Below are 13011 nucleotides of genomic sequence, written 5' to 3'. Positions count from 1 at the left end.
CCCTTTCGCGTGTCGTCGAGTTGTCACAAGCCGATGGCCAGAGCGGGAGACGTGGGCGGATGAAACAATCGGGTCGAAACGCGTGCGCTCTCCGGCTACGAGCGTCGGTAGAGACGCAATACCGAGGTCGACGTTGTGTACTGTATAGTAGCGGGCGGCGAACACGATGCCGTCAGCTCGCAATGGAGACGGGATCGTTCGCAGGCGCACGTCGGTGCTGTCGCGCACGCGCTCGCGCATCGGCGCGCAGAATCTTTCTCCGTCAACCACGACACGTACAGTCAATTCTCGTAGTTCTCAAGAGCTCTTGGAAATTGACGACATTTGCACTGCAGCTAGACATATTTGACAAAATAGAAAAAGAGGAGAAGAAAAACAACAGTCGATATGTCCGCGGCGGTACCCCTTTCACTGAGGACGAGACGGAAATCGAAACCACACAGCCCCGCTCTAGTAAGGGTATCCCCCGCAGTTCTTAGATGCCCATTCCACCGGTGCATTCAAGCGTGTGACCCGAGATGTACGATGCGAGGGGAGATGCGAGGAAGAGAACTGCTCGTGCGGCGTCTTCGGCAGTACCTGGTCGGCCAAGAGGAACTGCGAGTCGCAAGTACCAGTAGCTAAGTCAAAATTGGAACTTGAAAAGATCAGCAAATATCGGCGACTTACTGTGAGGGTAAGTTTCAGGCTTGTCATCCGCCTTTTTGGGTCCACTTGGGATACCGAGCGAGATTTCTGTTCTCAAGTAATCGCGGCACAGACGCAAAATCATATCAGTGCCGTTTCACAACAGGTGGGTCCGGAAACGGAGCGCAGTAGGGACTCACTTTGTCCGTTGACCTCGATCGCTTCTCCAAGTTCCTTGGCTTGCGTGAGACGAGTCAAGATGTGACCAAACGCGACGACATTCGCGCGTACTCCAAAGACTCCCCATTCCTTGGCAATCCTGCAGAAAGATAACCCAGCAGCGTCAGCGAGAGAACTCTTTGTTTCGCAACCTGGGAAGCAACATCAAGCTCACGTTTTGGTCAAACCCGTGATACCCGCTTTCGCGGTTGCGTAGTTCGCTTGTCCAACATTGCCATGCAGACCTGTAAATGGCCCGATTCCAGGTCAGCCAAAGACTTCCTGCTCTTGAGAAAGGTTAAACGTCGGACTTGCCAGCAACGGAAGAGACGTTGACAATCGACTTGTTCTTCTTGACGTCTTCCGGCTTCTTGCTACGAAGGTAAGGTGCAGCTTCCTGGAAAAATTGGAATCACAGACCCCGGGATCAATTTCCACTTGAAGGTTTTGCAACACACAACTCGGGTGAATGAAACGTACTCGAACGATGCGGAAAGGCGCGACATTGTGCACTTCGAGGATCAGCCTGTATCCTTCGTCCGTCGAGGTGTGAAGCATCTTGTCGAACGTGAATCCCGCATTGTTGACAATGTGATTAATTCCTCCGAAAGCCCTTGATAAATCAAAGCGATGTGTCAATTTCTCTCGCGCTAAAGCAAGAACGACTTCTGGGAAAGGAACACAGTGAAGGAAGGGGAAGCGACTCACTTGACAGTTGCATCGACGAGTTTCTTCGGGAATCCTTCGGCCGTAACATCTCCATCAACCGAGATCGCTTCACCTCCATTCTTCTTGATCTCGTCAACGACGAGTTGAGCCTTCTTGGGGTCCAAATCCGAAACGACGACCTTGGCTCCTTCTTTCGCAAACAACAATGCAGTCTCTTTTCCAATACCTTGCGCAGCCTGGAGCGCAAGTTCAATTCCCAGATCCAATGAGTGAGTGTCATGCTTTGGCGAGTCTATGTGTGGAGAGAATGGGGAGCTTACGCCGGTGATGATGGCGACTTCACCCGCGAGCAATCCTTTCGGTTGCGAGAGGGAAGCAGAGACGGCAGCGAGGCGTTGCTGAGCGTTCGAAGACATGTTCTTATAGTTCTTTGAAGTATCGATTCGATGAGGAGAGAGAGAGCGCGCGAGAAACGGTATGGAACACGATCCGGCCTTCTGCATACCCGAAGTGTTACCCGAATCCTGTTCGTCGGGTCCGGCAGAACTTTTCTTCCGTTTTGACATCTTTTAACGCTCCGGCAAGCTCTTTCTCTCGAGTCCAGACGTGCATGAGGATTGTAGTAGGTACAGCAGGTATTGACCGGCCTGCGGTCGAGATGTAGCTCGAGAAATTACAAAAGAAAAAAGAAAAAGAAAAAAAGGTATCCACATTGTGCACAATGCAGGAACAGCGCGTGCTAATGTAAAAGGATAGATGATGGTATTAGTGATACAGGAGGACTATACGGCATAGTGCGATCAAAAATCTCGGAGAGTGGAGGAAAGCGTGCAATCAGCGCCGAAAGGTAATCAGATCAAGCGGTCAGGTTCGTTCAGGTTGGTCCACCACTCTTGATCTGTTGGAGTCCCCGGTTCCTGTTTGATTCCTCGATCTTGATTCGCCAGGGTCGCAGGGTCCTGTTTAATCCCTCTCGATCCTTCGTCCTGCGTCCCTGCTTGACTCGAGCGATCCCTACTACGGCTCTCGTCGCTGCTGTCTGGAGTTGCAAACGATCCCGTCTGTCGTTCAGCTCTTGCAGTCGAAGGCCTCGGTGGATCCACTTCATGCTGTCCTGCGCTTCCTGCCTCGAACCTCTGTCCAAACTCTCGCATGATCAACGACTTTGTCTGCTCGATCCTCTGTTCCCATCCCGCGAGCGCGTCCGAAACGGGCGTCGAAGTCGGAGTCGCGGTAGGTTCGAACGATCCGAGCCGGGCAAAGTACGACTCGTCGATCCCGTACCGCTCGAGGTGAATGTCGGCCGAATTGAACGAAGGCGGGGCCGGCTCAAGTTCGCGCGAGAACAAGAACGAGTGATCGTCTTCGTCCGTCGTGTCCCCGTCCACCAATTGGCTTTGAGACAATGATTGTGGCAGCGAGTGTGACGTCGAGGACGGCGAGAGATCGTCCGTCGAAGCGGAAGCGACGGTGAGATTCGAAGGCAGCGCGTAGGGATCGGCCGGTAGCGAGAACGTGGTAAGGGCTTCGTATTCGCTCGGTGACAGGACCATCCCGGCAAGTTCCGAAGAAGTAAGGCCGATTGACGACGGCGATGGCTCGGGAAGAGACGTTGACGTCGGGGTCGTGACGGAATGCTCGGTGTGCTGCTGGAACTCGAACGACGGCAGGGTCGAAGGAGCATACGCAGGACCTTGGTCATTCGACTGCGATAGCGCAGGGGTCGAGGATGGAGGCAGAGGCGCGATCGTCGAGATCCATTCGAGAATGTCGAGGTCAGTCTGTTGTGGCTGGAGCCCCGCGAGGGCGCCCAGAGGATCATCTTCCTCTTCGACCGAGTAAGACTGTGAGCGTTCCAGTGGTGGAGTGTAACCCGAGTATGCCGAGTAGGCCGATGGAGCTGTCGATGAGTAGTCTACAATGGATGGCACGTACGCCTGCGGGACCGCAAAGTCGCACGCCGGCAAAGGATGGGCGACGGCGGGAAGAGAAGCCACAGGTAGCGCGTCCGAAGTCACGTTGCCGAAGAACGCATAATCGTTGAAGCTCGAAGGCGCGTGAAGCGGAGACGTCGACGCGGCAAGGCTCGCTGAGCGGATCTCTGCCTCAATCGCATTTCGCTCAACCTTCACTTGACTGTCGTCCTCGTCTTCCTCTTCTGGAGCACCGTACATTTGCGCTAGTCCGCTCCTTTTGCGCTCCTTGACCGGCCTGCCCGCCACGCTGTGAAGAGGCGAGGGCGGGTCTTGCACGGTCGATGATTCCCGAGTTGGGTTTGTGGGCAGCTGGAGACCAGTCTTCGTGCCGAGGGCATCACTTTTGGGGCTGATCGGACTCACGCTCGCGTTACTGCTGTCGGGTCGAGCCGGTACGGGAGAGCCCCCGGTTTCGAGACGTTCAAAACCGCGGTAGAAGAACGACGAAGCGAGTTCTTCGTTCGTCATTGGTCGTGATTCGGAAGTAGACGACGAGAGGGAAGGGGGGAGACTGGCGGGATAGTTGCGGTGTTGCGGAGGTTCGGGAATGTCAGGGGGGAGTCCAAGCGGCGCGTGATTGGGCGGATGCGGATGAGCGTGAGTGTAAGGCGAGTATTGCGCAGAGAGATGAGTCGAGTGGTACGCCGAGTGACCATGCGAAAGGTCGTGAGGTTTCTGAACCGCGCTCGAGTCCTTGCGACGAGACTTGCTGACACTCTTCTTGCGTCCGAGCGTCGCGAGATCCTCTTCGGGTTGCACGCTATTGGCGAGATTTCCGGGGTGGCTCGCAGCTAAGACCTGCGACGCGGACGACGCAGACGAGCGCGACCTGACGGACGAGGCACGGCGTACGAGGGTCATCGAGGCAGTATCGGATGCGCCATTCGGCAAGGTTCTGACGAGTCCCGATTCGATCGCTATAACCGGACCACTGGTCAGGCTCTCGATCGGGAGAGAAAGCGAGTAGGAAGGGGGCAACTGACAGTCTGGTTTGGGGCAGTGGTTGCAAGTCTGGTGCGAGTTGCTCTCCTTGCGGATGATTCGACACGTCTCGCACGCGGTGATTGGTCGTCCGCGCTTCTTGACCTCGAACAGTTCGCGTTCGGCGTGGGTGCAGCTCGCTTGCCGGTGACCCCTGATGCAGACGCCGCAGCTAAACTTGATCCCCTCGATGAGCATGGTTGGCGAGAGCTTCCTGTACACGTTGATTCGTCGCGTTCGGCAGTCGCTTGTGCTGGTGACTCTGGCGTGCAGACGCAGGTGAAAGAGAATCGGGTGAATGCTATTGGAGGAACATGGTCGCGCGGGAATCGACAGGGAGGGTGCGGTCAGAGGACCGGTAGAGGGGAGTCCCCCAGAGGGTTGGAGGGAGAAGCTAGCGCAGACGACAACTTGGGGCGACTGGTAGATGATCAGGCATCGGGCAAGTCGCGCGCACGCGGTCGGCCGCCAGCCTTTTCCGTCGATCGACGTCCGCGCTCTCGATCCCTCTGTCTCTGCCCGTGCACACACGAGCTATAATCGCTGCCAAGCGCCTTCTTCCTTTGCGACGACCGAAGCTCGTGTCGAGACGCTCCGTGCCGTACGTGCGGCTTGACCCCTTGCACATGCTCCTTACCTTTTCCGCGAATGCGGCCAATTAGCCGTCAGATCATTCGGCGAGTACCCACTTTGACCAAGCTGATCGATGGTCCGCGTGGAAAAGAACGTCGCATAATCCCAGTAACTAGTACTGCCAGTCTACAGTATGGTCACGCTCCGAGATCTCAGAAGTATGCGTGGGTTGTCGCAAGCAGCTCCATACTCGAATTCTGACCGCTCGTCAGCACTGGCGCGACGGCGGGAGCGCAATACCGTTCTTCTCTCGGTTCAAGTACAGAAAAAGCATGATTCATGTTGCAGCAAGACGTACTGCACTGGCGCAGAATGCGCCAAGCAAGTTCAACTCTGTCGGGCGTTTCATAGTGGGCGAGCTGGCGAATGTGTTAGCTTTCGAAAGGTCGAATGGATCAGATGCCGTCGACCGATTGCGATGCTGTACCAGGCAAGCGAGCTCGTCGGATACAGCAAGCCTGCAGCACATCGCAACGAGTGTATCGGAGATGTCGAGAGGCTGGCATCGACCGGCGAGGTGACCGAGAATCAAGTCGGATGGTGTCACATTTTGGTATTGTCGGCCGCGGGATGGCGAAAGTTTAGCAAGTATCTTCTCAGTCGGGTCGCATGTCGAAAAACGCTTCTGCCGACAGTGTCCTGGGAGGAATGTAAGCCACAAACTATCAGCATCCTGCATTTCGTAAAAGACTTCGGGACTGTCAAACAAGGGCGTGTGTGTGCTCTAGCATCGACAAGTATACAACGCGCTCCCTCTTTCTCGAGACGAGAAGAAAGGAGAGCGCTGCCGATCACTCCTTTCTTCCAAAGAAAAAGTAGAGAGCAGGACGATCGGAAGCGTGCAGTGTGGGAGGAAGAAGAGAATGCGCTTGACAGTCGTGAAGCCGAATGATGTGACAACTTACGGGTACGCAAGGATAGGCTGAGAACAGCGAGAGGTGGAGAGAGGAAGAGAGAGCGCGTAGATCAACTGGCGCCGTCTTGTTCGCTGAAACATCCACATACACTCGCACTTCGAACTCTGCTTGCACCCTTCACTCACATCTCTGCAAGCATGTGCGCATAGCTCCGTCATTGTATCGTAGATATGCAACGTCTTCAGCTCACGTCATGTTCTTGCCTGCCTGTAGGGTCCGCGACTCTCGACTCAAGATCAAGCGTGGAGGCGGCAGATCGTAAGTCTAAGTGCCTGTACTGTCGTCTGACGCACGAGACTGATTTCTGCGATTCCGCTCGTCACATGCTACAATCCGTCGTTGTTGTCCGCTTCTCTTGACTTCCAACGTCAATCCGCTATTCTGTTACGCACTCTTCGCTGTTTGCAGGTTCAACCGTGATTTCCGAGGACCCGAAGAGGACGACAACCCTTTCTCGCTCGACAACACGAACGAAGCGGCCGACTCTTCCTCCGATTCCGAAGAAGACGACGACGATGAAGCTGGAGATTCGGACGAGAGTGATGGGTTTGGAGGCAAGATCAGCAAAAAGACTCCGACTGCTCAAGACGAAGCACGAGAAACCGAAGAACTCGAGAAGAGTCTAGGTCGAACAAACCTCGAACCCAAACCGGCTACTCCTGCAACGACGACAGCTTCGGCTTCGAGTGGGGGAAGGGGTCTCGGAGAGCGCAAGACGGTCAAGTCTGCGGAACAGGTCAAGCAAGATCGAACGGCGAAGAAGGTCGAGAAGAAACCGACGACTTCGAACGATGCGCCCAAAAACCTCAACAAGGGTGCACCTGTGCAGATGAGCAGACGAGAGAGGTCAGTTCTCGCTGGTGTTTCTCGTGCTCCACTTGACAGCTCACCTGATGATGACTTTCGTGGAACAGGGAAGAGAAGGAAAAGGCGGCTGCGAAAGAGCGGTATCAAGCCTTGCACGCTGCTGGAAAGGTAACTCATGCCACGAGCTCAATTAAGTCTACATTACGAGACTGACGAGACCGGTTCTGAATCCCACGAACAGACTGATGAAGCCAAGAAAGATATGGCCCGACTCGCAGCGATTCGCAAACAGCGAGAAGCTCAGAAGGCTGCCAAGGAGAAGGAAGCTGCCGGTCAGTTTCCGATGCTCTCACTGTGTGCTGCGCAATCATACACGCTGACTTTCGAAGTCGGTATGATTTGTAGACAAGGAAGCCGCGAGGGTTGCTGGACTCGCAAAGTCGGGACGCAAGATTGCCAAGTAATGACTATCTCACCATGTCACTGTATTGCTACCTGTTGCATCGACTTTCGCCTGCTTTCCAGACCGGACTTTATCGTCATGTCGCTATTGGTCGACTTGAATAGCGTCTGACTTCCCAGCTGCATGTGGGATCTCCGGGTTCACGTTGGCGAACGATTGCTTATGTAGATTCGAATCGTGCAGATGCCGTACCGCTAGCTCAACAATAGCAGGCTGTGATACACTGCAAGCAAGTCATGCTGTAAAGGGACAAGCCGGAACAACAGTTCGGGCGGCTATCGTGACCAAGCGTGACCGACTTAAGGCGCCCCTCCACTTCAGCCCTGGTGCCCAGTCTCTCCTCCTCTATGATCTGCGCCACATGCACGCTACGCACTGGGAGTGTCTCGACCTCCAGCTGTTGGACGTAACCTGGGGGCTTGGATTGCCAGTTAGCTATGCAGTCAGGCTTTAGACCCCCGGACGACGGACGATCCGCCATACCGCCTGAGCCGCTTCCTCGCGAAAGACTCCCTCATTGTCGAAGATCTGGACTTCCTGCAAGGACACTAATCGGAGGAATCAGGACGGGCTGGACCCCAAGGAGATGCCCAAGCTCCCTGCCGGCATCATCTTATCCCGCAATTCTTCGCTTACAGAATGCAGTACCATCAACCGGTCTTATCTTTCGCTTCACCGCCCACCGGATCGGCAAGGCGTCTATTCGTTGGAAGGCACAACAAGCTCCTCTGTCGCTCACGGCTTTTCCCCATTCTTCTCTCTCTCTCCTCGATTCGTCGACCCTCTATGACCACCTATCGACGGGAGGGATGGCCACTATCGTGCTCGAGGGCGGTGCTCGAGCCGCACAGCTCACACCTTATGACCCCCCTGATTGTGGCATGTGACACTCCTTCGATCCGGGTGAGCATCAGAGCGACCCCTACAAGTATCGACGAATTCGGCGATCCAACGCTTGGGACGGTGAAGCCCGAGATCCGGGATGTGTCCGTTTGGGCGCCAATTCGAACTCGCGCTCGAGCCGCTGCTTTTGCCTCCCTTTCTCCCGCCCGAACCCCTCTTGTCGTCAGCTCGGCAGCAGTGAATCTCGCCTCCCCATCTTCCGGTCATCTTCAAAATCCCCTCTACCCATTCTCATTCTTTTCCGACCATTTTCCCTCTCTTCGTCTCCTTTTCTCTCACGCGTTCTCTCTCGATCCCGTCCCGATTCTCTCGCTAACTTGGTCTCCTCTACCGCAGCATAAATCCCGGCTTCTCACGCTGAACTCTTCTACGGCTTTCCAGAGCGAGACACTGAAGTCGAACCCTTCGCGTAATTCCACGCTCTGGGATACATGACGCAGTTTCTGGCTCTTGCTGGACTTTCCGCCATATCTCATGAGATGCGATTCGGGCCTCAAAACAGAAAGGTCGGGGTACTTCTTCTTGTCCGATCTACCGCGGAGTTTAGGGGCCTCGTGCGCAATCAGCTGTCGGACTGTCCTTTTTTTGCCCACGTCTCTTTGGGTTGTGCTCGTCCCATCTCGAGCACTCGATTTCCACAATGACGATTTCGAACACCTCCTTCCTCAAAGCTCGCCCATCGCGCATCCTGAAGCTCCTCAAGATTCTTCAAGGAAAATGGCCCGATGGGCCGGAGTCTGCATCGTGGAAGGGCTGGCGCAGCGATGCCATCGACTTTCTGCAGCGATATGTGATCGCTTTGGCCCACTCCGAGGGTGTCTTCGACGAGAAGAGCTTTCTTACGAAGAAACATGTCTTTCCGGCCAAGGAGTTCCACGAACTAGAAACTGCCCTGAAGGAGCTCGTAGAAAAGGATTACAAGGCGGTCGAAGAAGTGGTGAGCTCACCAGGATCCAGCCTCAGTATACAATACTCACAAGCTGAATGACACACGGAAAGCCCCTGATTGTGGGTGGATGGCTTTGGATCAACAGGTACGACACACAATCTACGAAGTTGGGGCTCTGCTCGTTTGTCACCGTGAGCACGTCGGCGCGGTCGCGGCGCGCTTTTCATGGAGTCTTGAGTCGCGATCTATTGACTCACACCACTTCGCCTGCAGATCCTCGTAGAGGTGCACGATTTCGCGGACCTTTTCACGAAACGGGCAACCAACATACTAGAAGAACATCAGCTCGTTCTCGAGACAGGCTGGTACGAATTTCGCAGCTTCATGGTCGAGCAACTTGAAGTGGCTTGGCAAAAACATCCTCTCGACTTGAAGCATCAACACAAGATTTTGCAAGCCGTCTGCGACACCCGTAGGTACTGTCGCCTGGGATTCGAAAACGTCACCATGACTCCACGTATGGTATGGGACGTACTGGCAGGCCGCCTGCGCGCAATGGTGAATATATTTACTCAAGAGCAATGTGGATTAGTCGCTTAATCAACCCGTCACGTTCCGCGCTAGGCAGAAAGATGGTCGCAAGTGCCCAGACCAGACCTGATGCAGATATTGCAGGGTCCCGCGAGCGCACTTCACCTCCCTCAACTCAAAGTAAGTTTCGGCAACCTTCCGCTCTGTCTGCACATTCTGACGCCGGCGATTCTCAGCCACCTACTTTCGCAACAGTGAGCTCAAAGACCTGTTTTGAACGGATCAGCTACCTTTATTGACCGAGCGCCGATAATGTCTGATTGTCAGGTCTCGAAACACCTTGACTTGGTCAGAACGGCGCTTGTCGAGGTCAAATACCCTGCTGAGTGGACGACGCGTCAGTACACCGACGTTCTCCAAGAGACAGGCTGGGAGGTCTTCCACTGGGACCTGGACGCCGCTCTGGTTTCGGAGAAAGAAGCGCTCCTGAAGATGCAGCACTCAGATTCCAGGGTCGAACGGGTGCTCGGGGGCTTGCTCAAAGACCTCATCAAGCTCGAATACTATATTGTCGCGGACCACCTCGCACCTGCTGAGGCATGGGAGCAATTTAAGCACGATTGGCTCACAGCGGTAAAAGCGATGTTTTTCGAAAGAAGCGATTGTTGCGCAAGCCGCTGAGATGGATTCGCCTGCCTATAGGACGGCCAGAAGCAGCCACCTCAATACCAGCCGAGCAAGTACAAGTATCCGTACCTTACTGGAGCGCTGCGTGGAAAATTCCAGACACTCCCGGAGCTGGAGGTCAGTCCCCTCTGCTTCTCTCACGAGCCCTGAGAAGTGACCGTTCCGTCTGTCCGCCTGACCTCAAGCGAAAACCGAAAGACCAACTCTCCCTCTGCGCGCACCACCTCACACACCGCAAGCAAGCAATTTACGTTGGTTGAGTTTGCTCTTGCGCTTCAAGCCGGTGGCTTGCGCACCGGAACTGGAAGTCTCGACTTCCCTCTCTCCCCCTTCGTTCTCCAATACCTCTCTCTGTCTCTCTTGATTGCCGAAATCGTCACGTCCCGGGAAACTCCTTCGTTTTGTCTCGACTATCGATTTCTGTTTCTATCGATTTCTGTTCGTTTGATTTGACACTGGCTTCTGGCGTGCTCGAGCCTGGAGAATATCGAGATGATAGACGGTCGAGAGGAGGTTCAAGTAGCGTAGAAAGATCACATTCGCTCACCCGAGACACCCAATGCTTTGACCAGATGTTTGTGTCTACCGATACAAGATGTCATAGTGCCCGGGCCTGTACAACAAAGCTCCATCGACCGTGATGACTCCGTCTTCCGTTGCCCTGTCCTCTTCAAACTCGATAAAGTTGACTTCGACTGCAGTACCGTGTAGTCCATGCTCATCCCCTCCCTCTCCTCCTTGGTTGACGACGCCACTTTGATCGAGGTACGCGATCCTGATCGGGGTCGAGAGTGCACGAGTCAACGCGACGATCTGCAAGTGATCCGCTTCGCGGTTGACGGGTTCGACGTGGTATTGACAGAACGTGACTAGGTCGAGAGGACCGTCCCGAGTGAGGAACCGAGGATCGTCTTCGAGCGCAAACAGGAACGGGGTGAAATCGTCGGCATGACTTCGCAGGTACGCCGAAGTCAACAGGCGCAGATGAACAATGATGCAACTATAGACCACGTGTGATCAGGGGTGTATTAACATTGACCTAAAATCAGCATGGAAGGCCGTACCTGTTGGTTTCCTGATCGTTAAACAGTTCGAGCAGCTGTCCCGGTCCAAGCCTCGGCTGACCATCTTGGCGAGCTCCTCCATCTTTCTGCTCGGGACCCATCTGTCGCAGGATGTCTCGCAACGGTTCCCAGAAATCGCTCCACACGATCTCTTCGAACCCGCATGCCGAGAGGAGCGCGAGGAGAGACTCGAACGTCGCGAGCAATCGAGCAGAGTGGACGGCAGGTCGAGCGAGATACGTCGAGAGGAGGCAAAAGATGAATGCTGTTTCCCCCGAGCGAGAGAACGGGATCAATGGGATCAGAAGAGAGAAACAGACGAAACGAGGTCCGAGAACGAGGGCTCACCGCGGTAGAAGCAGTCCCCGTCGCCACGTGATCGCCTGATCCCAGTCCACCCGTCCGAGATCAAGCGCTGGATCTTGGCGTGGTAGCCCGACGTGGGCTGGTACTCGCGCAGCAAGTCTTCGAGCGGTTCAATGTTCCCGAGAAGCGGCCTCGAGTTGGCCTGCTCCTCCTTGAGACTCGCAGTCAGCTGAGCGATCTCGGCATCCGTCAGATCTCCGAGCGGTGGTTCAGTCGAAGCCGAAGCGAGTTCGGAAGCCATGATGCCAGATGCCGAAAAGTGGAGAGACGATCCGACGTCTACTCGTCCAGCTCTCGGCTCTCGACTCTCGCTAGCATCCTCGACCCCATGCAATGACTCGACCTGCGCTGCTATCGACGACAGTGTCGCTCGTCGGTTTTCGTTCGCGTTGAACCAATTCTTCTGGCGGTCGACTACTCCTCATGATTTCGGAGTCGCGACCCTCCAATACGACACGCTCAGAGATGCGGTCTTACTCCACTCGAGACGAAAGATCCACGGTGCCGCAGTCGCCAGTTCCCTCTCGCGCTGTTTCCCCCGCTCGCACAGGGCTCGTCGACCAGCTCGAGGTGCGCAACTATGTGCCGCGAGACTTCACACACCTCGACTCGAAACTCGTGGCGAGGGGCTGGACAAGACGATACGACGAGCACAAGACCCGGTGGACTCGATGAACCCGTGCGTGAGGCAGAAGACTCGCGAGATGGTCATGGCAGTCGCGCTGTTCATCGAACGAAGAGGAAAGGCTCTAGGCCGATCTCAAGAGCGACGTCGAGCTCTAGCAGTACAGGTCCACATAGCCCGGACGGCTCACTCGATACCGGCGGATCGTCAACGGTGGACGCTCGATTACAACATCGCCGTTCGATGCGAGCCGGCTCGAGTGCGTCTCCAATACCTCAAGAGGCCGGCCAAAATGACCTCCTCCACGCGCTCGGATGTCTCTGACTTCGTCTTTGTGCGTGTCTTGCTCGTCTCGCCTCTCGACTCGGCCGCGCGGCAGCCCCGCAACGATCTGCAATGGGTATAACTCAGGCCTCGCTCACTCCGGCGGTGACCTGCGACATGCATGCCGACGATCCCGAAAGAACGGCCATTCTGAGTTCCGGGGCAAGTTGGGGGCCAGTGATCGCATTCCTCGCAGTATGGAGAACGCTCGAACGGTCAGTACTCCGGCTCGCTTCAGCTTAGGGCCCTTGCACGGCGGACGATCCGCAATATCATTTGATCCTCTCTCTCGCTCGCGAAGGGTTTCCTGCTCGGGACGACGACCTGGAC

At 55.3% G+C, this 13011-nt stretch overlaps 5 protein-coding genes across 5 annotated transcripts; 2 read left to right on the top strand and 3 right to left on the bottom strand.

Moving 5' to 3' along the window:
* Positions 1-475: 475 nt before the first annotated feature.
* JCM15063_002424 (SDR family NAD(P)-dependent oxidoreductase) lies at positions 476-1931 on the bottom strand (the record flags this gene model as incomplete). Its single annotated transcript, XM_076677524.1, has 8 exons — positions 476-597; positions 670-735; positions 828-946; positions 1022-1091; positions 1162-1243; positions 1327-1459; positions 1555-1751; positions 1836-1931. 8 exons carry the CDS (start codon positions 1929-1931, stop codon positions 476-478), a joined length of 885 nt encoding a protein of 294 aa, XP_076535222.1.
* Positions 1932-2366: 435 nt separating this feature from the next.
* JCM15063_002423 (uncharacterized protein) lies at positions 2367-4670 on the bottom strand (the record flags this gene model as incomplete). The annotated part of the gene is made up of 1 exon (XM_076677523.1): positions 2367-4670. The coding sequence occupies one exon, from the start codon at positions 4668-4670 to the stop codon at positions 2367-2369; it is 2304 nt and encodes a 767-aa protein (XP_076535221.1).
* Positions 4671-6215: 1545 nt separating this feature from the next.
* JCM15063_002422 (PDGFA associated 1 family protein) lies at positions 6216-7293 on the top strand (the record flags this gene model as incomplete). The annotated part of the gene is made up of 5 exons (XM_076677522.1): positions 6216-6280; positions 6431-6868; positions 6937-6997; positions 7071-7161; positions 7235-7293. 5 exons carry the CDS (start codon positions 6216-6218, stop codon positions 7291-7293), a joined length of 714 nt encoding a protein of 237 aa, XP_076535220.1.
* Positions 7294-8835: 1542 nt separating this feature from the next.
* Positions 8836-10452, top strand: JCM15063_002421 (uncharacterized protein; the record flags this gene model as incomplete). Its single annotated transcript, XM_076677521.1, has 3 exons — positions 8836-9132; positions 9943-10248; positions 10318-10452. The coding sequence occupies 3 exons, from the start codon at positions 8836-8838 to the stop codon at positions 10450-10452; spliced, it is 738 nt and encodes a 245-aa protein (XP_076535219.1).
* A 432-nt stretch (positions 10453-10884) lies between these two features.
* JCM15063_002420 (OTU family ubiquitin thioesterase) lies at positions 10885-11973 on the bottom strand (the record flags this gene model as incomplete). Its single annotated transcript, XM_076677520.1, has 3 exons — positions 10885-11302; positions 11367-11631; positions 11715-11973. The coding sequence occupies 3 exons, from the start codon at positions 11971-11973 to the stop codon at positions 10885-10887; spliced, it is 942 nt and encodes a 313-aa protein (XP_076535218.1).
* Positions 11974-13011: the final 1038 nt, after the last annotated feature.

Source organism: Sporobolomyces koalae (assembly GCF_050403365.1).
Source record: "Sporobolomyces koalae JCM15063 DNA, S_koalae_JCM15063T_v1_ctg9, whole genome shotgun sequence".
Classification (NCBI taxonomy): domain Eukaryota; kingdom Fungi; phylum Basidiomycota; class Microbotryomycetes; order Sporidiobolales; family Sporidiobolaceae; genus Sporobolomyces; species Sporobolomyces koalae.
This window is presented reverse-complemented; position numbering and strand designations above follow the sequence as displayed.